A 22,145-nucleotide genomic window follows, 5' to 3' on the forward strand; every position below is an offset into this window, starting at 1 on the left:
CGTCTGGCTCGGGTTCCCTCTGCTCCCTGCTTTTGACCGCACTGGAGGGCAAGAGACTGTGCCAAGAGTGATAGCCCGCTTTGTGGTGTCGACGCAGGCCCCCCAGCGGGTCAGCAGATCAAGGCTGATGATGCACTGGTCTTGAATGTCAGCAAGCCAGAAGTCGTGCACCAGCTCCAGATCCATCACTCGGACCCGCAACGGTTTCTTCCCCCGCATATCAGCCTTCTCACCCGTCACCGTCATCAGCTGGGTGTCGGTGGGCGACCAACCCTTCACCAATGGCCCGGACGTTCCGGGGAGCACGCCAGGTCGTATCAGGGAAATGGTGGACCCCGTGTCCACCAGGGCCTGGCATGGCAGGTCCTCAACACAGCAGCTCAGGTAGAGTCCTTTGAGGTGCCCAACTCGGCCCACCACCATGCATCGTCCTTGGAGGGGGGCAGGAAGCTGGAGCGGTGGTCGCCTCCGGGGCACCGAGGGTTGCAGCTGGCATATCTCGGCGACCTCCCCGTCGCAGTCTGCGACTCTGATTTGGGGGCAGTTTGGGGGGGGGCACCTGCTGGTTAGGTTGCGAGGTGAACACCAGCTCGGCCCTCTCAGCCTCAAGGAGCACCTCACGGAGAGTTTGAGGCATGGCCAGGCGGACGTGTTGACGTAGTCGCTCTGGAAAAAGTCCTCGCAGAAAAGCGTGCAGGCTAAGCTCCTCACGGGCTGCTGCTGGGAACTCCGGGTAGCTACGATGAGCATGCAGCAACACGTCCGCTGCAAAGGTGCCCAGGCTCTCCCCCGGCCGACAGCTCCGGTTGGTCAGCTGCTCTCTGCTCTGATCAGTGGAGTGCCCCTGCCCGAATCGCCTCTCGGTGCTATGGTGAGGGTCTGGAGCTCATGCTGGTCTGACGGGGCTAGGTCAAGGAGTACCTGCAGTGCATCTCCTTCCAATGCTAGCGCTAAGTGTGTAGCAGCCTCTTCGTCGCTCCAGCCATTATGCCTCGCGGCTAGCCGTACTTGTGAGAGGTAGGGCTCTAGCGGGGTTAGCCCATTGTATTTCGGTACCTTAGCTGGCGTTGCAGGCGTCACTGCTCGCTGTCGGGGGCTCGGTGTGTCGGTCGACAGAGGCAGCCCATGAAGCATTGCCCTAGCATCTGTCGCGAAGTGCGACTCGCGCCGTCGGGGGACTTACATGGCCGCTCGCTTCCTCTCTCCTCGATCGCCAGCTTCCCAAGCAGCGGATGCTCTCCTCGACAGCTTGCTCCAGCCTCCGAATGTCTCTCTCCATTATGGCGAGGGTGAGCAATCCCACTTCTGACCCCAATGTGGCGAGCTCAGTCACGGAGGAGACAAAGGTTTCTTTGGGAGCACCCGTTTATTTACAAGCGGCCCAGAACACTGCCGCTACCTCCCTCCTCAGCACGGCAGCAACATAAAACAACAAAAAAAGGCGCTCTCTCACCGGAAACACAGTCGCTGAGAGAGCGCCTCACTCATGACCATAACAACATGACAACAAACACATAACTGTAATAACCGAACAAACCCCGAACAGCCCTGGCCCGCTACAGTATGCTTTATCCAGTATATGAAATAACTAAATTAGAACCATGCAATGTAACCATTCTGTTGCAACTATGAAATATTTTGTCTTTGAAGAAACTACTAATAAATCTATTATTGCATTTTTATCAAACAGCTGACATTGCTCTAGCAATAAATTTGGGAGCACAGATGGGAACTTATTGTATATCATAACATTTTTAATCAAATGAAGCAGAGGCAGTGGGACCAGTTCACAAAATTTGTTATATTCTCTTTGAGAACAGTTTAGACAATATTTTTCTGAGATGTTTCAATGTAATGGGTTTTATTCCTCCACAAAAATTTGAAAATAACTGTGTTAGCCTTATTAATGTTTTTAGAGGAGATATATAGAGAGTGACAAGGATAAATCAATTTGGAGATGCCTTCAGCTTTAGATAGGATGTTTCTGCCAATAATAGCAAGGTCTCTGGTTAACCACTGGCTAAGTGATTTCTTCATCTCCATGATACAGTTAGAAATATTAGTGTCTTCTCTGCTAATTGTTTTTTTTTAGATATTATCAGCCCTATATATTTAACTTTAGGTTCAACTCTAACCAAAGCTATTGAAGAGTCAGAGCTTGTATGAATCGGGAGTAGTTCACATTTTTTGATACTGAGAGATAAACGAGAAGCATTAGAGAAAATTTAGTTTTCTCGACCACGTAATTTCTCTTTAAAAAAATAGATGTATCATCTGCGAATTGACTTATTTTGAAGTCTTTATTAAAAATTGATATTCCTGGTATGTCGTTAGAATTTTTGATTAATAGTGTTAACAACTGAGTTGCCAATATAAAAAGCTTAGGGGAAACAGGACATACTTGCCGAATTCCCTCTTGCACCTTGAATCCATTCCTTGATTCAAGGAAGCTAAAATATTGTTAAGTAATGTGGCTGCTTCACTTAAGCTACAAGCACAGCCGTCCCCAACACCCAGTTCCTGGACCAGTACCGGTCTGTGATTCATTTGGTACCGGGTCACAAGAGTTGAGGCTTGAGTTTGAAATTTATTGTTTTCAGGGTATTTATCGTTTTTTGTTTTTTTTTTAATATCATTTATATTGTTAACTCTGTTTCCTTGGGTCTTTTCCCGTGTGTTATAATTAAATCTTCTTTTTTTGGAAGCGGTACTGGTTTTATTTTTATTGTATTTATCCAAGACAACTTAAAGGCCGGTCCGTGAAATTACTGTCGGCCATAAATGGTACGTGGCGCAAAAAAGGTTGGGGACCGCTGTACTAGCAGGTTGTTGAGTAGACATCCTTGTAGTGTTTTGCAAAATACCACTTTTTCCATCAGTTGCCTTGTCAGGAAAAAAATTCCTGTTCAGCGGAAATGCCTCTGGTTTCAGTGGAGTGCGTGAGTGCATTTCAGTAGTGTGTGTGAGAGCGTTTCAGTAGTGTGTGTGAGAGCGTTTCAGTAGTGTGTGTGAGAACGTTTCAGTAGTGTGTGTGAGAGTGTTTCAGTTGTGTGTGTGAGAGGTAAAATTTAAGTAGTGTGTGTGAGAGCATTTCAGTAGTGTGTGTGAGAGTGTTTCAGTAGTGTGTGTGAGAGCGTTTCAGTAGTGTGTGTGAGAGCGTTTCAATAGTGTGTGTGAGAGGTAAAATTTCAGTAGTGTGTGTGAGAGCATTTCAGTAGTGTGTGTGAGAGCTAAAATTTCAGTAGTGTGTGTGAGAGCATTTCAGTAGTGTGTGTGAGAGCTAAAATTTCAGTAGTGTGTGTGAGAGCATTTCAGTAGTGTGTGTGAGAGGTAAAATTTCAGTAGTGTGTGTGAGAGCATTTCAGTAGTGTGTTTGAGAGCATTTCAGTAGTATGTGTGAGAGCATTTCATTAGTGTGTTTGAGAGCGTTTCAGTAGTGTGTTTGAGAGCGTTTCAGTAGTGTGTGTGAGAGCATTTCAGTAGTGTGTGTGAGAGCGTTTCAGTAGTGTGTGTGAGAGCGTTTCAGTAGTGTGTGTGAGAGCTAAAATTTCAGTAGTGTGTGTGAGAGCATTTCAGTAGTGTGTTTGAGAGCGTTTCAGTAGTGTGTGTGAGAGCATTTCAGTAGTATGTGTTAGAGCGTTTCAGTTGTGTGTGTGAGATCTAAAATTTCAGTAGTATGTGTGAGAGCTAAAATTTCAGTAGTGTGTGTGAGAGCGTTTCAGTAGTTTGTGTGAGAGCTAAAATTTCAGTAGTGTGTGTGAGAGCTAAATTTTCAGTAGTGTGTGTGAGAGCATTTCAGTAGTGTGTGTGAGAGTGTTTCAGTGGTGTGTGTGAGAGCTAAAATTTCAGTAGTGTGTGTGAGAGCATTTCAGTAGTGTGTGTGAGAGCATTTCAGTAGTGTGTGTGAGAGTGTTTCAGTAGTGTGTGTGAGAGCGTTTCAGTAGTGTGTGTGAGAGCTAAAATTTCAGTAGTGTGTGTGAGAGCGTTTCATTAGTGTGTTTGAGAGCGTTTCAGTAGTGTGTGTGAGAGCGTTTCAGTAGTGTGTGTGAGAGCGTTTTAGTACTGTGTGTGAGAGCTAAAATTTCAGTAGTGTGTGTGAGAGCGTTTCAGTAGTGTGTGTGAGAGTGTTTCAGTAGTGTGTGTGAGAGTGTTTCAGTAGTGTCTTTGAGAGCGTTTCAGTAGTGTGTGTGAGAGCGTTTCAGTAGTGTGTGTGAGAGCTAAAATTTCAGTAGTGTGTGTCAGAGCATTTCAGTAGTGTGTGAGAGTATTTCAGTAGTGTGTGTGAGAGCGTTTCAGTAGTGTGTGTGAGAGCTAAAATTTCAGTAGTGTGTGTGAGAGCATTTCAGTAGTGTGTGAGAGTATTTCAGTAGTGTGTTTGAGAGCGTTTCAGTAGTGTGTGTGAGAGCTAAAATTTCAGTAGTGTGTGTGAGAGCATTTCAGTAGTGTGTGAGAGTATTTCAGTAGTGTGTGTGAGAGCGTTTCAGTAGTGTGTGTGAGAGCTAAAATTTCAGTAGTGTGTGTGAGAGCGTTTCAGTAGTGTGTGTGAGAGCGTTTCAGTAGTGTGTGTGAGAGCGTTTTAGTACTGTGTGTGAGAGCTAAAATTTCAGTAGTGTGTGTGAGAGCGTTTCAGTAGTGTGTGTGAGAGTGTTTCAGTAGTGTGTGTGAGAGTGTTTCAGTAGTGTCTTTGAGAGCGTTTCAGTAGTGTGTGTGAGAGCGTTTCAGTAGTGTGTGTGAGAGCTAAAATTTCAGTAGTGTGTGTCAGAGCATTTCAGTAGTGTGTGAGAGTATTTCAGTAGTGTGTGTGAGAGCGTTTCAGTAGTGTGTGTGAGAGCTAAAATTTCAGTAGTGTGTGTGAGAGCATTTCAGTAGTGTGTGAGAGTATTTCAGTAGTGTGTTTGAGAGCGTTTCAGTAGTGTGTGTGAGAGCATTTCAGTAGTCTGTTTGAGAGCGTTTCAGTAGTGTATGTGAGAGTGTTTCAGTAGTGTGTGTGAGAGTATTTCAGTAGTGTGTTTGAGAGCTTTGCAGTAGTGTGTGTGTTACGGCCCTAGCTGGGCCTCCTGAAACTGCCCTTGTGTGGGCGTGGTGTTTTTCTCCGCCTCCTCCTTTCTTGCTCCACCCCTCTGTCTCTCTCTCGCTTCTTCTCTCTCCCCAGGACATAGCTGCTGCTCATTGGCCTCGTTTACCACCTGGGCCCAGTCAGCAATCACCTCTGAGGTCATATAAGCTGGGGATGGACTGAATGTGGGAGGGTGGCTTTCTCTGGTGTCTCCGCGTTGCGTGTTATGTGTGTGATTGTCCTGCCTACGGTGTGGAGTGGTAGGAGCAGTGGCAGAGGTTTCTGGTGGTTTTCCTCTGTGCTGGTCAGTGTGTGTTTCCAGCCTAGGTGTGGAAAAGGCCTGCTGTGTGTGTGTGTGACCAGCCCCACCGTGCGTGGCTCTTTGTGAGTAGCTCTTAACCGAGTAGTGGTTTTGCTTAGGTGACAGCGGCCTCCATTACTTTGTTTGGCCTGCCTGGTTATCGTTAATAGCAGCTTTGCTGTCTTTTTCTGTTGAAGCCTTAGTTGTTTTCTTTGTTGAAGTGGTCACTATTCTCCTTGTGTTGATCTGTCTGAGTTATCATTAAAGCAGCGGTGCTGTCTCTTTCTGTTGTTACTATTTATATAATTATTGAGTTAATTGATTATAATAAAGACTTATTTTGTGTTGCATACCATCTGCCTGGCGTTCTTTTCATTTCACCTGGATCCAACTGTTACTGCCCCCGACCCTCATCGCCTAGCTTTTATGTGGGGACGTAACAGTGTGTGAGAGCATTTCAGTAGTGTGTGTGAGAGCGTTTCAGTAGTGTGTGTGAGAGTGTTTCAGTAGTGTGTGTGAGAGCATTTCAGTAGTGTGTTTGAGAGCGTTTCAATAGTGTGTGTGAGAGCTAAAATTTCAGTACTGTGTGTGAGAGCATTTCAGTAGTGTGTGTGAGAGGTAAAATTTCAGTAGTGTGTGTGAGAGCGTTTCAGTAATAATGTCCATTACGGCACCTCATAGGAATTAATAAACATTAGACTGTGACACAGTCCTACATATCAAACTGAGAAAACAGTCTGCTTTGATGGTGGACTTGTTCTGTTTTCCTACAGAGCACCACGTCATCTTCTTATATCAACATCTGCCAGTCTGTGTACAGGGAATGAGGAAACCCCGTTCATTTACTGAGATCAACAGCAGACTTTCCAGCTTAAAGATGTGGTGGCACGAAGCAACCGATCGTTTAAAGACCTTTTGATGGATGAACTAGCCAAAATTGGGGAGTCATTGGGAGGGGATGTCCACACAGCTGAGCCTTCCACTGAACAAGAGCCAGTGCCCCACAGTGATGAGGCAAAAGCAAGCCCCAAAACTTACCTTGAACATCTTGATTCTGCCTATGCAACTGTAGAGGACGGTGACGAACTCTTTGCCCGTTTCTTAAATACCAATCAAAATGGAGGCGAAAAACCCTCACATTACCTGCAAAGATTGCACACAGTGTTAAACCTAGTCTTAAAAAGAGATGGAATTGCTTCTAGTGACATCAATAAACAGCTCCTGAGACAATTTTGCAGAGGGTGTTGGGACAGCTCATTGATTGCAAACCTTCAACTTGAACAAAAGAATGATGACCCACCTCATTTTTTGGAGCTACTTCTCCAACTACGCACCGAGGAGGACAAACAGGTAAGTAAAGCAACGCGCATGAAACAACATTTGGGGATCCAAAAGACTCGTGTGTATTCTAACTTGCAAACCACATGCTCTCAAGGTAGGAACAATTATGAGCATGAAATGGACAGCAATTTGTCTGATCTCCAGAAGCAAATCGCTGACCTCAGGTCTCAAATCGCACAGGTCAGAGCTGACAAGACAGAGAAAAGATCAAAGAAACCTCAAAAGGAAGCAAAAAAGAACACAAGTACCAAAACACAGGACAAGCCGGAACAGATACCACAAATCGCTGCAGTGTCAGCCAAACCCAAACCTGGATACTGTTTCAAGTGTGGAGAAGATGGTCATATCGCTTCCAGCTGTAGTAATGATCCCAACCCAGCATTAGTAGCAGCTAAAAGGAATGCTCTCAGACAAAAGCAGCGAGAATGGGAAATATCCAGACCAGTTGATGAGTCCTTTAATTTAAACTAGAAGGAGCTCCTGTCGCGGGACAGATGGGTGCTAAATCTGAACCAAGTCCCACTAAGAAAAAGACAACAAAGGCCCAATGTGAAACAGCTAATGTTCACTCAGTGCCTAAACTTCCCAAAAGACTTGTGGGTAGAAAATGCACAGCCAGAGTTGTTATCAATGGCGTTGAATGTAGTTGCTTGCTCAACTCAGGCTCTCAAGTAACCACTATTGCCAAATCCTTCTATCAAGAACACTTACCTGATCATCCTATAAAACCCATCAGTGATCTCTTAGAGGTCAAAGGTGTGAATGGTCAGACAGTCCCCTACTTGGGATACATTGAGACGAGTATCATGTTCCCCAAAGATCTCGATCAGTCAGAGCTTCCCCAAAGATCTCGATCAGTCAGAGCTTGAACTATCTACTCTTGCCTTAGTTGTCCCTGACATTCGCTCAAACTCAGACACACCTCTACTAATTGGCACAAATACACTTGACCCCTTATATGAGCATCTTTGTGAGAGCACTTTACCTGACTTTAAGGTACTCCCTTATGGATACCAACAAGTGCTAAAGACATTAGCATCCAGAAAAAGACAAACTGACAGTGGCAAGATTGGTTTGGTAAAACTTCGAAGTAGAACCCAAGAAGTCCTTCCTGCAAATCAAAAGCTACTATTGGAAGGTTTTATACATGCTAGCCACGCTAAGCCTGAACAGTGTGTACTTATTGAACAGCCCACTGCCGGCTCCCTACCTGGTGGTGTGTTTGTAGATTGTTGCCTTATATCTCTGCCAAAGCACGGACCTTATAAAGTTCCTGTGTTGCTGAGGAACGAGACTAACCATGACATTACATTGCCCACTAACTGTGTAATTGCTGAGTTAGTTGCCCCTGACTGTGTCATACCATGTCCTGAGCCTAAGAAAGGTGACCAAAAGGTGTCTGCAATGTGTAACTCTCAGCAGCAGACCTCAAACTCAAGGCCTCCTCTCAGTTTCGACTTTGGTGAATCACCACTATCTGAAGAGTGGAAAGAGAAGATAACTAAAAAGCTAAACAGTTTCTCCGATGTTTTCTCACACAATGATCTTGATTTTGGGCATGCCACACATATAAAACATCACATCAACTTAAGAGACGAAACCCCCTTCAAACAGAGATCTCGCCCGATTCATCCCCACGATTACGAGGCAGTTAAAAAGCACTTACAAGCCCTCTTAGATGCAGGTATAATCAGAGAATCTGAATCTCCATTCTCATCACCGATAGTGGTGGTCCGCAAAAAGAATGGTGATGTGCGGTTATGCATTGATTTTAGGAAGCTTAACTTGCAGACCATCCGCGATGCCTATGCCCTGCCAAACTTAGAGGAGTCATTTTCTGCTCTTGCAGGATCTCAGTGGTTCTCTGTGATGGACCTTAAGTCAGGGTACTATCAAATCGAAATGTGTGAAGAAGATAAGCCGAAGACAGCCTTCGTGTGCCCCTTCGGGTTCTACGAATTTAATAATATGCCCCAGGGAATAACAAATGCCCCAAGCACTTTCCAAAGGCTTATGGAAAAGTGTATGAAAGACATCAATCTGAAAGAAGTGTTAGTCTTTTTAGATGATTTGATAGTCTTTTCCAGTTCCCTTGAAGATCATGAGACCCGACTCATTCATGTTCTTGAGCGACTCCGAGAGTATGGGCTCAAACTTTCGCCCGACAAATGTCGTTTCTTCCAAACATCAGTCCGTTATCTAGGCCACATTGTATCTAGAGACGGCGTAAAGACTGAAAAAAAACTGAAGCACTCAAAACCTGGACGAGACCCCAAACCTTAAAAACATTAAATAATTAAACATTAAAAATACCCAAACCTATCCTCCGAGACGAAAGCATTGTAAAAACCCACCCAGTGATCCAAAGTATCTGAACCCAAAGAACCCTTTGGTGATCGTTGGGGACCAGAGTGCCAGAAATCGTTTCAAACTATTATTGAAAAACTCACCACCTCACCAGTCCTTGGGTATGCCGATGCAAAGCTACCTTATCTGGTACACACAGATGCCAGTACAACCGGACTTGGGGCAGCTCTTTATCAAGTGCAGAATGGAACCACACAGGTTATAGCCTATGCAAGTCATGGTCTATCCCGTAGTGAAGCTAGATACCCCACCCACAAGTTAGAATTTTTAGCTTTAAAGTGGGCCATAACTGACAAGTTTCATGACTATTTATGTGGGAACACATTCACAGTCATCACTGACAATAATCCATTGACTTACCTTCTAACCACAGCAAAGCTTGATGCCACAAGTTATCGCTGGTTGGCTGCATTGTCCACCTATAACTTTGACATTAAGTACAGAGCTGGGAGACAAAATCTTGATACAGATGGACTATCTAGGAAACCACATGCCAAACCTGAAGACGATCCAGTTTTTACCCGGGAATGTCAGCCCATTGATAAGTTCAGATCCCATCTCTTGTCCTCAGTCAAAGATGTCGAGCTCCAACTTCAATCTGATGCCGTGATGGCAGCCTGTCAAAGACATATGGCCATGGACCAGACTGAACCCTCTTGTGCTCTAGTCTAGTCACTTGCCATGTCTGCAGTTGCCATCCCAGACATGTTCAAAGAAGAAGGCATTGATAACAATCTCCTAGCCTTACCCAGATACACCCATACTGATCTTGTCAGCCTGCAAAGAAAAGATCCAGCCATTAGTGAAGTCATCAAGCTGCTGGCAGCTGACTCACGTCCACCAGCCAATACTAAGTCGGAGTCTTGCGATGTTCTCTTATTGTTAAGGGAGTGGAAACGTCTTGACCTTCAAAATGACTTGCTGTACCGGAAACGCCAGTTGGGGCCAGAGACCTTGTTGCAGTTAGTCCTTCCTGATTCCTTACGCCCTACAGTTATGCTTAATCTTCATGACAACATGGGGCATTTAGGGGTCGAACGTACACTGGAACTCATTCGGTCACGTTTCTACTGGCCAAAAATGGCAATTGATGTCGAAAAGAAAGTGAGAGCTTGCGAGAGATGTGTCCGTAGAAAAGCCCTGCCAGATAAGGCTGCTCCTCTGGTAAATATTAAAACTTCCAGGCCCATGGAGCTAGTCTGCGTGGACTTCCTCTCAATAGAACCAGACAGTAAAAACACTAAAGACGTCCTAGTGATCACGGATCATTTTACAAAGTATGCTGTGTCCATTCCAACCAAAGACCAGAAAGCCACCACCGTTGCAAAGAACTTATGGGAGAACTTCCTAGTTCATTATTGCTTTCCAGAGCGACTTCATAGCGATCAAGGGAGAGACTTTGAATCGCGTACAATCAAAGAACTGTGCTCTCTGCTCGGTATCCGCAAAGTCCGAACAAGTCCTTATCATCCTCGTGGCAACCCTGTTAAGCGATACAATCGCACATTACTCAGTATGCTCGGCACCTTGAAAGACACCGAGAAACATCACTGGCGTGACTTCGTAAAACCACTTACTCATGCTTATAACTGTACAAAAAATGATGTAACAGGCTATTCTCCTTATGAGATAATGTTTGGTAGACAGCCTCGCTTGCCCATTGATATTGCCTTTGGTTTGCCACAATCAAATAAGCCACACTTGACTCACTCTCAATACGTCAAGCAGTTGAAAAGCTACCTCGAACAGAGCTACGAAATAGCCATCAAAAACTCCCAGAAAGTAGCAGACAAAAACAAGAAAGGATTTGACAAAATCATCCGTGAATCCACACTACATGTAGGAGACCGAGTCTTGGTTCGAAATCTCCGCCTGAGAGAGAAGCACAAATTAGCGGACAAATGGGAGCAAACAGTGTATATTGTTACCAAACAAATGGAAAACTTACCAGTATATACTGTAAAACCGGAAAACGGAGATGGACCCACAGAACGCTCCACAGAGATCTGTTACTTCCCTGTGGATTTCTCTCACCAACAGAGCATGAACCCGAACGAGTCACAAAAACTAACAGACCACGCACAAGACAAAGTTCAGCTTTGGAAGTTGACTCCGACCAAACACTTGAGGAAGAGGAAGATGAGTTTTATTACCCTGAACCTCCACAAGTGAAAGACAGACATTTTTACCAAGTATGTGCCATACCACCAACACAAGGATTCAAACAAAACAAAGATCCTGTAAATGATAATGAACAATCTAACACATTACCGGAAATGACAGACTTACCTGAGCAGGAAACTGAGAATGAAACTGAAACATACTTACCTGAAGGCGAAATTGGAAGTTCAACTGACACCAACTTACCTCGAATGGACAGTGAAACAGACCTACCTCCGACAGAACGTGAAAGTGAAGCAAACTTACCACGAAGCGAAAGTGACACAAGCCTACAAAACAACACACCAAGTGAATCTGAAACAGACACTCGAAAAGACAAAAATGTTTTGTTGACCAGTTTGTCAGATTCACCGTTGTCAGAGAACTCAACTCATCAACTTTCACCTGAAAGACAAGTTGAAAATGATGAAGAACCTGAAACCTTGCAAACAGAAACACAGATCAGAAGATCTGAAAGAATTCGCCAACCGTCCCAAAGACTCACTTACCCTCAGCTAGGTAACCCACTAGTAACGGTGGTTAAATCACTCTTTCAAGGATTGAACAAAGCGTTCATCGACTCCCTTGCTAATGATGTTGCCTATTCCACCAGAGCCATGCACGGGGACGTGCATGAGATTTAAGAGGGGAGGATGTAACCCAGTGAGTTTACACGACTCAGTAATGCACTACAACATGTTATTGTTAATTGGGATTTATCATTACTCTGTTGATCACAGAGTTGAGATAAAGTAAATCAATAATAAAGGATAAATAATATAAATATAAAAATAAAACCCCAAAGAGTATATTTAACACCCCCTACTGGTTAGGAGGTAACAAGCCCCGCCTTCCCCTGCTCTGTACCATCACTTGTGCTCAGACACAGAGAGAGACGGAGGTGCACGAGACCATCGCTGATTTTCACCGCCAAGCTTGTTGCTGGAAAATAACCATAAACTTGATAAATTGAGCAAATATCCATACCGGGGATCTGCATGGACCTTGGAGAACTGGACCTGATTTGTTGTGAACATTTTGGACTTTGAAACCATCGCGGTGAGTCGGAAGCTGTTAAGCTAACCTTGAAGCTAAAAAGATAACAAGAAGTTAACAGGGAATATAATGGCCCAATTTCAATGTTGTAGATCTGCACGGGCGCAGATGAAGTGGACAAGATCCTCTTTGAGAGTTGAACATTAGAAGCGTGCTGGTGAGTTAAACTGGGACTGGGCGAATCAGGCTAATTGAAAAGCTAACTAGCTAATGCTCATAGCTGTAGCTGTAGCTGACCACGTTTTCACTGTGGGAGAACACACGGGGTTTCTCACGGAGTTCAGCTACTCTGAGCACTCAGCTTGTGTGCTGATGATGGTTTAGTATTACTGTTGAATATTAAACGCACTCAGATAAGATGTTTGGATAAGTTAATTTGATCTTAAAGGTCATGAATCTATTTTATTTTTTGTTACATTTGATGCTCGAGCGGCACTGTATAGATGTCCCTGCATATTCTTATTGTGCCAATGCCTTACCACATACTGTAAAACTACAGCCTGTGGGCTTTTGTACATTTTTTTGGTAATTTTATTCTGTACATTGAGTGTAAGTAACATATTGCTTCATTGCTATGCAGTGCAAAGCAATGCTCCTGTAATTCAGTTAAAGGGGCAGTACTATAAAAAATGATCTACCATAGTTCATGGTTTATTTATGATTTCTGATACAAATGTGCACCTTGATGATAGAATAAGCTGATTGTGATTTAAAGATTGCATTCATGATTAAGATGCACTGTATAGACTATAGTTAGAAATTAGGATTAATGTTTTGTGCTTGTTTTGTTATAGCACTTACATTATTTACATATGGCCATATATATCATTAGAGTGTGAATTGAATTGGTAATAGCCCTGTTGTTTACAGGTTAGGTTTTTTGTTTTTGTGGGATCATGAGACCTGGATTTCTTCCTGACGAGGAAGATGGCGAGCCTTTCCCTTTGAACCGAACCACAGCCATTTTGAGTTGGCCCAGAAGGGCAGGTTGCTCTTCTCCCACGAACAATTGCAACACTGCGGTAGGACGAAATCGCACCAATCACAGACTTTTGACCTATTGGATTTGACTTGACTGAACACTGACTATTAAGCCGGCAAGACTGACATATCTGAGCTCAGATAGGATTCTGGTTATTATTATTATTGCTGTCACTGTATTTTATTTTATGTTTTCATTCCTGTTTATGAAGTGCTGTTAACTTGTTTCTAAATAGTTCAATACAATTCAAAGCAACTTTACCTGTGGCTCCAGTCATTCTTCTCCACGAAACTCACTTTATCCCTCCTACGAATCTAGCTATTGGCCCATTCTCTTCATCTTACTTTAACTTCCCCTACCCTATCCTGTACTTGGCTACATTACTTATAAATCTATACCTATTTTGGACGGTGGACAAACAGCTGTAACACTCACCTCTGACACTGAGAGTCACTGATTTCCGTAGCAGCATGTGTCCATCCTTGTTGTAGACGGTGCAGGTGTAGACTCCACTGTCAGTGAGGTGGAGGTCTTTCAGGGTCAGACTGAGGTCTTTAGTGTTCAGTGGGTCTTTCTTCATCTCAGTGCGCTGTTTCTGATCTTGGCCCTTTAAGTGACACTGGTCTTTACCAATCTGATACTCATGGACCATCTTGTTTTTGTGTTTCCACTCCACTTTGACATCCTGGGTGAAGCCTTCTTTGATTTTAAAGGGCAGCAGGACAAACTCCTTCCCCTGTGTCACCTCCACCATCTCCAGCTGGTACTCTAAAGAGAAAACAGAGGAGAACATAGTCAGAGAGACAACATCCTTTACATCTAGATGACTCATTGTAGAGACGTCAGGTCTGAACTTCCTGGAGCCAGGAGATTTTCTGACTGAGGCCAGACCCACAAAATCAGACACTTCCTTTGATAGATCCAAATCTTGTACCGGTTAAAGGACTCAGTATAAGATTTGGGGACCGATGAGCTACTAGAAGATGGATCTTCAAAGTCCTCATGCCCACAATGTTGTGCACCATCAGACTCTTCTCTCTCATTACATGAGCCAGTAAAAATTTTGGCTTCTTCATTAGTTGGAAATGCTTCCCTAATTTTGTGATTGTTAGTCTATCTTTGTCATGGCCTTGAGCTGTTTGACCTAGGGTTTTTAAGTCTTTTAGCAGTCATGTCATTTGTAAAGTTTTTATTTAAATATTCTGTTTGGTTCTTCATTTGTGTGTTTTTAGTGTTTATGTTTTATAATTGTACTTTTCTTAAGTGTTTTTAGTCTACTTCTTAGTTCTGGGTTGTATTAGAGTTTAGTTTTTCTCTCAGTGTTTCTTGTTCCATTTTTTCTGTGTCTGCATTTCCATGTTTAGTTCTCACTTCTCACTTCCTGCTTTATTGGATAGTTATTCATCCCTTGCTCTTTACTGTGAGTTTTACTTCCCTCATCTTATTATCTGTTCTTTTACATCTGTGTCTCATTTTCCCAACTGTCTCTGCTCCCCTGATTACCCTTCTCTGTGTGTATATATAGTGTTGATTTCTCTCAGTCCTGGTCAAAACATCAACTCTACTTCTCAGTGAATTTTCTTCATGTACTTCTGCTGTATTTCTTCTATTTCTTTCAGCCCAGTGTATTTCCAAGTTCCATGTTCCGCTAGTTATGGTTTTCAATTTTCTTTTAGACTTTATATGTTCCCCTATTTGAGTTTCCTCTAAAACAGCCTAACAAAGATTCAAATCCTCTCTTCATTTAGAGCTCTCTGGTTATTTGTGCCATAACTTCAACATTAAATATAAAACAAGCTCAAACTGAAAGAGCACAAAGAGCTATCAATTTAAAATATATTGGAATTAATAAACATTAGACTGTGACACAGTCCTACATATCAAACTGAGAAAACAGTCTGCTCTGATGGTGGACTTGTTCTGTTTTCCTACAGAGCACCACGTCATCTCCTTATATCAACATCTGCCAGTCTGTGTACACGGAATGAGGAAACCCCGTTCATTTACTGAGATCAACAGCAGACTTTCCAGTGTAAGACTTCATAAATATGTGAACATGAGCTGACTCTGGAACAGCTTCTATACAATCATGGACTGTAAAACAGAGGCAGGAGCCACCCTCTCTCTCCTGCACTGTACGGCTCAACTCACATACAGCAAACCTGCACTGATTCTACATATGTCACATTCCCATGATGCATCACAGGCTGTTTGATTGGATCTTTTTCATTGAGGATTTGTAATGTGGACAAACAGATGTTACTCTCACCTTTGACACTGAGAGTCACTGATTTCTGTAGCAGCATGTGTCCATCCTTGTTGTAGACGGTGCAGGTGTAGACTCCACTGTCAGTGAGGTGGAGGTCTTTCAGAGTCAGACTGAAGTCTCCAGTTCTCAGTGGGTCTTTCTTCATCTCTGCTCGTCCTTGTGGAACTTTCCTGTCTTCATGTTTCCACTCCGCTGTGACATCCTGAATCTTGATATCAGTTGTAAATGGCAGCAGGACAGACTGAACCCCTTTAACTGTTTCCACCATCTGAACCTCAGGAACTGAGAGGAGAACATGAGACAGACAGACAGATGTCAGTGAAGGTGATCCTCCATCATCTACAGTTATTATAGTTTGATACTTTCATTGTTTTTATTTAGTGTTGGCCTTTTCTTTGTAATTCAGTTTAGTTTCTGTCAGTTTCCAGAGTGGGTTTGCTCCTTTCACTTTTGTTTTGATTGTGTGTAAATGTTTAGTTTTTGTTTAACTTTTATTACGTGAACTCTTAGTTTTAGTCTCTAAATTCTTTTTTGTTACTTATAAATCTATACCTATTTTGGACGGTGGACAAACAGCTGTAACACTCACCTCTGACACTGAGAGTCACTGATTTCTGTAGCAGCATGTGTCCATCCTTGTTGTAGACGGTGCAGGTGTAGACTCCACTGTCAGTGAGGTGGAGGTCTTTCAGGGTCAGACTGAGGTCTTTAGTTGTCAGTGGGTCTTTGTTCATCTCAGTGCGCCCTTGTATGTCAGGCTGATATTGGTCTCTCTGATACGTGTGGACCGTCACATTCTCATGTCTCCACAGCAGAGTTACATCCACAGGCAGGTCGTCTTTGATTCTGAAGGGTAGAAGGACAGACTTTTCCCCCTGGGTCACCTCCACCATCTCCACCTGCAGAACTGACAGCATAACATGAACACAGACAGACATCAGTGAGGTTGATCCTCCATCATGTCCTCTGCTGTGTAATCAGCAGCTCTTCACTCCTGTTTTCAGTGTTTCTCTGATTTGGAGCTCAACTGCTTGTGTGTTGATGTGAGAGGCTGCACAAACAGCTGTGCAGCTTTCTGCTGGTAATCAGTCAGACTTCTTCCTGGTTGCTGTTTGACTTTGTGACTGACTGTGTTCATCACTTTTATGGATAGAGTTTCTAGGTGCAGTGAGGGGTGGAGGGTGTTGGGTTTGGTGGTGTCAGGATCTCGTGTCTTGTTGCAGATGATGTGGTTTTGTTGGCTTCATTGAGAGATGACCTCCAGCTCGTTCTGTGGACATTTACAGTTTAAAATGTGAGAAAGATCAAAGTGACTCTGAAGCTTCATCCATTTGTTTCACAATTTAATTCTATCTCATTTAATGAGCAGAGAAGGTTTCAGCAGCTCAGAGAGGCTGTAAGGGGACGGCTGAGGTGGTTCAAAATCTCATCAGGATGTTTCATAAATGTCCAACTGCTTCACTCAGAACACAGTTTGACCTCCAAACAGAAATCACTACACTCTGAAACTCTCTGAACACTAAAATTAAACCCTTAAAATCACACGACCAAATATTATACTGTACAGAGCTGACAGATGGACCAGAGGAGACTTTAATACTGACTGGTTAGATCCATCCACCAAACATAAACTGTTCTTACTCAGTGACCTTTGAACCTGAGGTCCAGTTCTTTGGCTGTAACCTGTAATGATGACAGAGGTTTTTCACACAGTAGAAAAAAAGGGAATATTTCTGTTTTTGGAGTCTGAAATTTAAACCAAACTCTGATTCATCCTGTACTGTTCCAGATGTTGTTTTTATGTAATGGTGACTTTTTCATGACTTTTCTGCCTATAATCGACTAAACTAAAAGTCTATCAGAATCTCACTGAATCTCATCTTCATCCTGTTAAAATTAGACACAGCTTACTGCACAATGATGTAGGCTTGTTTGGCACATCATGACACAAGGTTGGACAGACTCGTTTTAGTTGATGTTCTTTGTTTTCTTTTCTGTCTGTGTGGTTTTATATGTGAGTTCTTGTACTGGCCTGTTTACCACTTGTTGGACCCACTTGGACCTTTATAAATCTCTCACAGGGTTATCCACATAGGAGACAATGATTCTGCCTACATAAAGTGTTTGTGGTTCTTATCAGAACACAGAGGCTGTTATGGTCACTGGGTCATGTGACCCAGTGTTTGAGTTTTTTACATATCTTTGGTATTCATTTGTGCCCTAGTTTAGTTCATCTAGTTAATTTCTTGGTTGCTGTTTAGTCCTTTGTTTCTTAGTTGGTTATGTCATCTCCTCCTGTACCCAGTCTCCCTGGTTCGTGCGTCTACCTGTCATGCGTCATGTCCGTGTGGTTATGTTAAGTTCATGTCATGTCTAATCTCCATGTTTCCTGTTTTACTTTGTAAGTCTGTGTCCAATGTCAGTGTATTTAGTTTCACTTCTCCTGTCCTGTCTTTAGGTTCATGTGTGTCAGCTGTGCTCCCATGTGTGGCCACCAGAGATGGGCAACGCGTTACTGTAATCCGATTACTTTTTTCAAGTAACGAGTAAAGTAAGGGATTACTATTGCAAAAACGGTAATTAGATTACTGTTACTTTCCCGTAAGCACGCTGCGTTACAGCGTTACTAAAACTGTGATTTTTTTTTGCGAGAGTGTCTCATGACAGTGACGTAAGCGAGTGCGACATTCGTGGCAACAGCTGTGTGCAGATCAACAATGGTCCTTCTCTTTATTTATGAACAGGTGATGTATTCTCTCCACCTGTCTAAGCCACACACACAGCATACACCCCTAGTTATACAAACACATCTATGGGTGCATTAAGATTCGTCTCATGGAATGTAAATGGAGCTGGCTCCAGAGAAAAGAGGCTAAAAATATTTAACCAACTCAAAAAACTACAGGCAGATGTTGTCCTTTTACAAGAGACCCACAGACCTCTTAGAGGTTCGAATGAACTTAAAACACCTGAGTTTCCTAATGTGTTCTCAGCTTGTTATAATTCTAGACAAAGGGGAGTAGCAATTTTAATACATAAAAATATTAATTTCACAGTACTCGATACAGTTATAGATCCAGAGGGCAGATTCTTAATCATTAAACTATCTATACTTGATAAAAAGCTATGTATTGTAAGTGTATATGGTCCAAATGTTGATGATCCCTCATTCTTTCACAGTTTTTTCAGTGCACTCTCTGAACACTTAGATGACACACTTGTTCTTGGAGGCGACCTCAACCTTGGACTAAATGCAGAAATGGATAGGCTCAACACAGCAGGAACTCAGCGTAATTGGCAGTCCACAAATATAATCAAACAGTATATGAGCGACTTTGGTCTTTGCGATGCATGGCGCTCCCTTCACCCCACCAGTAAAGAATATACTTTTTTCTCACATGTTCATCACTCCTACTCTCGTCTGGATTATTTTTTGGTCAGCAGCTCACTGCTGAGTGACATTTCAGACACTGAGATTCACCCTATAGCTGTCAGCGATCATGCTCCTGTATCTTTAACACTAATGCACAAGAATAATACTACGCCAAGTAAAAACTGGAGATTTAATACATCACTGCTTAAAGATGAAGACTTTATTAAATACTTTAAAAAAGAATGGACTCTATATTTAGACTATAATGACACTCCCAGAACATCAGCTTCTGTTCTATGGGAAGCAGGGAAAGCTGTGATGAGAGGTAAAATAATTTCTTTCTCATCACATAAAAAGAAAGAAGAAAACAAAAATATTCAGGAATTAGAAAAAACCATCAAATCCCTAGAAGAAGCCTACGCGTCCCACCAAGATCAGGAAACATTGAACAAAATACGCAAAACAAAACTAGAATTAAATGAGATAATTGATAAAAAAACAAAATTCTTAGTACAAAGACTACGCTTACAAAATTATGAACATAGTAATAAATCCGGTCAATTTCTAGCAAACCAGCTAAAAATAAATAAAGAAAAAACAACTATATGTGCTGTTCAAGATTCATCTGGGAACACAATATATGACCCGAAACAAATAAACAACATTTTCAGGGATTTCTATAAAACGTTGTATTCACCACAAATAAACCCATCTAAAAAGGAAATTGATCAGTTTTTAGACAACATAACTCTTCCAAAATTATTAGACACTCAAGCAATGGCACTGGATTCGCCACTGACACCAGGTGAACTCCAGGAAGCCCTGACAAGTATGCCCAATAATAAGGCTCCAGGCCCAGATGGCTTTCCTGCAGAATTCTACAAAGAATTCTGGACCATTCTAGCACCAGTTTTTTACAGAACGTTGTTGGAAATCAAAGAAAATGGTAGACTTCCATCAAATATGAATTCTGCAAACATTAATCTCCTGCTAAAACCAGGCAAAGACCCTGTATATCCCTCAAGCTATCGTCCAATATCCCTTATAAATGTAGACCTCAAAATAATCTGCAAAGCTCTCTCGAAGAGACTAGAGAAAATAACCCCCCTCTTAATTCATCCTGACCAAACTGGTTTCATAAAAGGTAGGCACTCATCAACAAATACACGTAGATTACTTAATTTGATAGACTACTCATACAGTAAAAACATCGAAACTACAATATTTTCTTTAGATGCAGAAAAAGCGTTTGACAGAGTTAACTGGAAATTTCTATTTGCAACTTTACACAAATTTGGTTTTGGATCTTCTTTCATCAACTGGTTAAAAATATTATATAATTCCCCAACAGCTTGTGTCAGAACAAATGACCAGACATCCTCCAGCTTCTGTCTCCTGAGGGGCACCAGGCAGGGATGCCCACTCTCCCCTTCACTGTTTGCAATTTTTATCGAACCACTAGCAGCAGCATTTAGACAGAATTCAGTAATTAAGGGCATAAAATGCAAGAACGTGGAACATAAAATCAGCCTTTATGCGGATGATGTGTTACTCTTTCTCCAAAATTCACAAACCAATATCTCTGGGGTGATTGAACTGATAAACTCTTTTGCAAGAATATCAGATTACTCAATTAACTGGTCAAAATCTACAGTCCTTCCGATTAATTGCTCCTTCCATAATTCCTCTTCTACTCCACTGCAATCAGGAAATATAAAATATTTAGGTATTAATGTTTCTCCCAAGCTTGCAGATCTAACTAAATTAAACCATATCCCACTTTTAAAGAAAGTAGAAGGTGATCTGGCTAGGTGGAAATGTCTACCCATATCACTCATGGGAAGGGTTGCCGCTATAAAAATGATGGTATTACCAAAAATAAATTATTTATTCTCAATGATCCCAACTAAACCGCCGCAAGATTGGTTCAGATCTCTAGATTCATATATGTCCAAATTCCTTTGGAAAAATAAACCCCCACGTATAAGCTTAAAAACACTACAAAAGACCAAGGATAAAGGAGGATTAGAACTACCTAACTTTCAGCACTACTTCTTAGCCAACAGGCTTCAGTTTATCTCAGGATGGCTAAAACATACCCTCTTAGATGAACCTTGGCTAGATGTAGAACAAGCACTTTGCAATAATCTAGAGATTTCAGATCTACCATTTATCAGCTCAAACATCCAACGACATGAATGCTTCAAAAGCGTCAACATCAGCTCTTCTCTGACAGCATGGTGGGAGTTTCTGAAGTTGACAGATTCTTCATTAATCCCATGCAAACGTACACCTATCTGGAACAACCCTGACATATTACAAAACAATAATATGATAAACTTTTCAGATTGGAGTGGTAAAGGAATCAAATATTTAGAACATATACTAGAAGGAACAGAATTTATTTCATTTGACAGACTAGTTACACAATATGGGATCAACAAGAAAAGATTTTTAGAATATCAACAAATTAAATCCATAGTAAAAAAGAGATTTAAACCGGGTCAAGTTGAACTACAAACACCACCAAGTGTGGTTCAATTTCTTGCTCTTAAAACCCCATAAATTACTATCCAAAATATACAGAATGCTTTCTAAAACAGATGAATCAATATCACTTCCTATTGCAAAATGGGAAGCGGATTTATCAGTTAACTTAGACCAAAACTTCTGGTCTCAGATTTGCTTAGAAACCTTTCATCTAATTAGAAATCCCAGTCTTCAATTAATTCAATACAAAATACTACATAGAGTGCACTATACAGGTCATCGGATGTTCAAGATGGGCTTTACGTCTACCGACAACTGCTTACACTGCCAAACCAATTCACCGGACAATTATATCCACGCTCTTTGGTTCTGTCCACCAGTTCAGAAGTTTTGGCGCGAGATATGTGAAGACTTATCAAAGTGTCTGAAATGTAACATTCCAACTTCCCCTTTAGTGTGTTTGTTGGGCAGCTTAGATAATGTCACTACGGAAAAGAATATAGCCCATATGGTTTTCACTGCCCTATGCATAGCCAAGAAAACAGTCCTCATGAACTGGAAAAATAAAAATGATCTTAATTCTAACCAATATAGAAATTATCTATTACATTACATTAGTCTTGATACAGCCTCTGCCACCACATCAGATCAATTGCTCTGGGCTCCTTTGATCAGCTCCATCACCTAGTGGGGGTGGGGGGTCATAGTTTGGTCCCACCTTCACTGTTGTGATTGGTGTGGGGGTAGGGA

At 42.2% G+C, this 22,145-nt stretch overlaps 1 protein-coding gene across 1 annotated transcript in view; it reads right to left on the bottom strand.

The window, feature by feature from the left end:
- Positions 1-22,145, bottom strand: part of LOC102080179 (muscle M-line assembly protein unc-89) — a 156,244-nt gene that overhangs the window by 97,165 nt on the left and 36,934 nt on the right. The window contains exons 8-10 of the mRNA XM_025905173.1: positions 16,122-16,439; positions 15,533-15,814; positions 13,699-14,031 (exon numbers count right to left, since the gene is read on the bottom strand). Coding sequence (XP_025760958.1) covers positions 13,699-14,031; positions 15,533-15,814; positions 16,122-16,439 — 933 coding nt within the window. The remainder of the gene's footprint in view (positions 1-13,698; positions 14,032-15,532; positions 15,815-16,121; positions 16,440-22,145) is intronic.

Source organism: Oreochromis niloticus, linkage group LG3 (genome assembly GCF_001858045.2).
Source record: "Oreochromis niloticus isolate F11D_XX linkage group LG3, O_niloticus_UMD_NMBU, whole genome shotgun sequence".
NCBI classification, from domain to species: Eukaryota; Metazoa; Chordata; class Actinopteri; order Cichliformes; family Cichlidae; genus Oreochromis; species Oreochromis niloticus.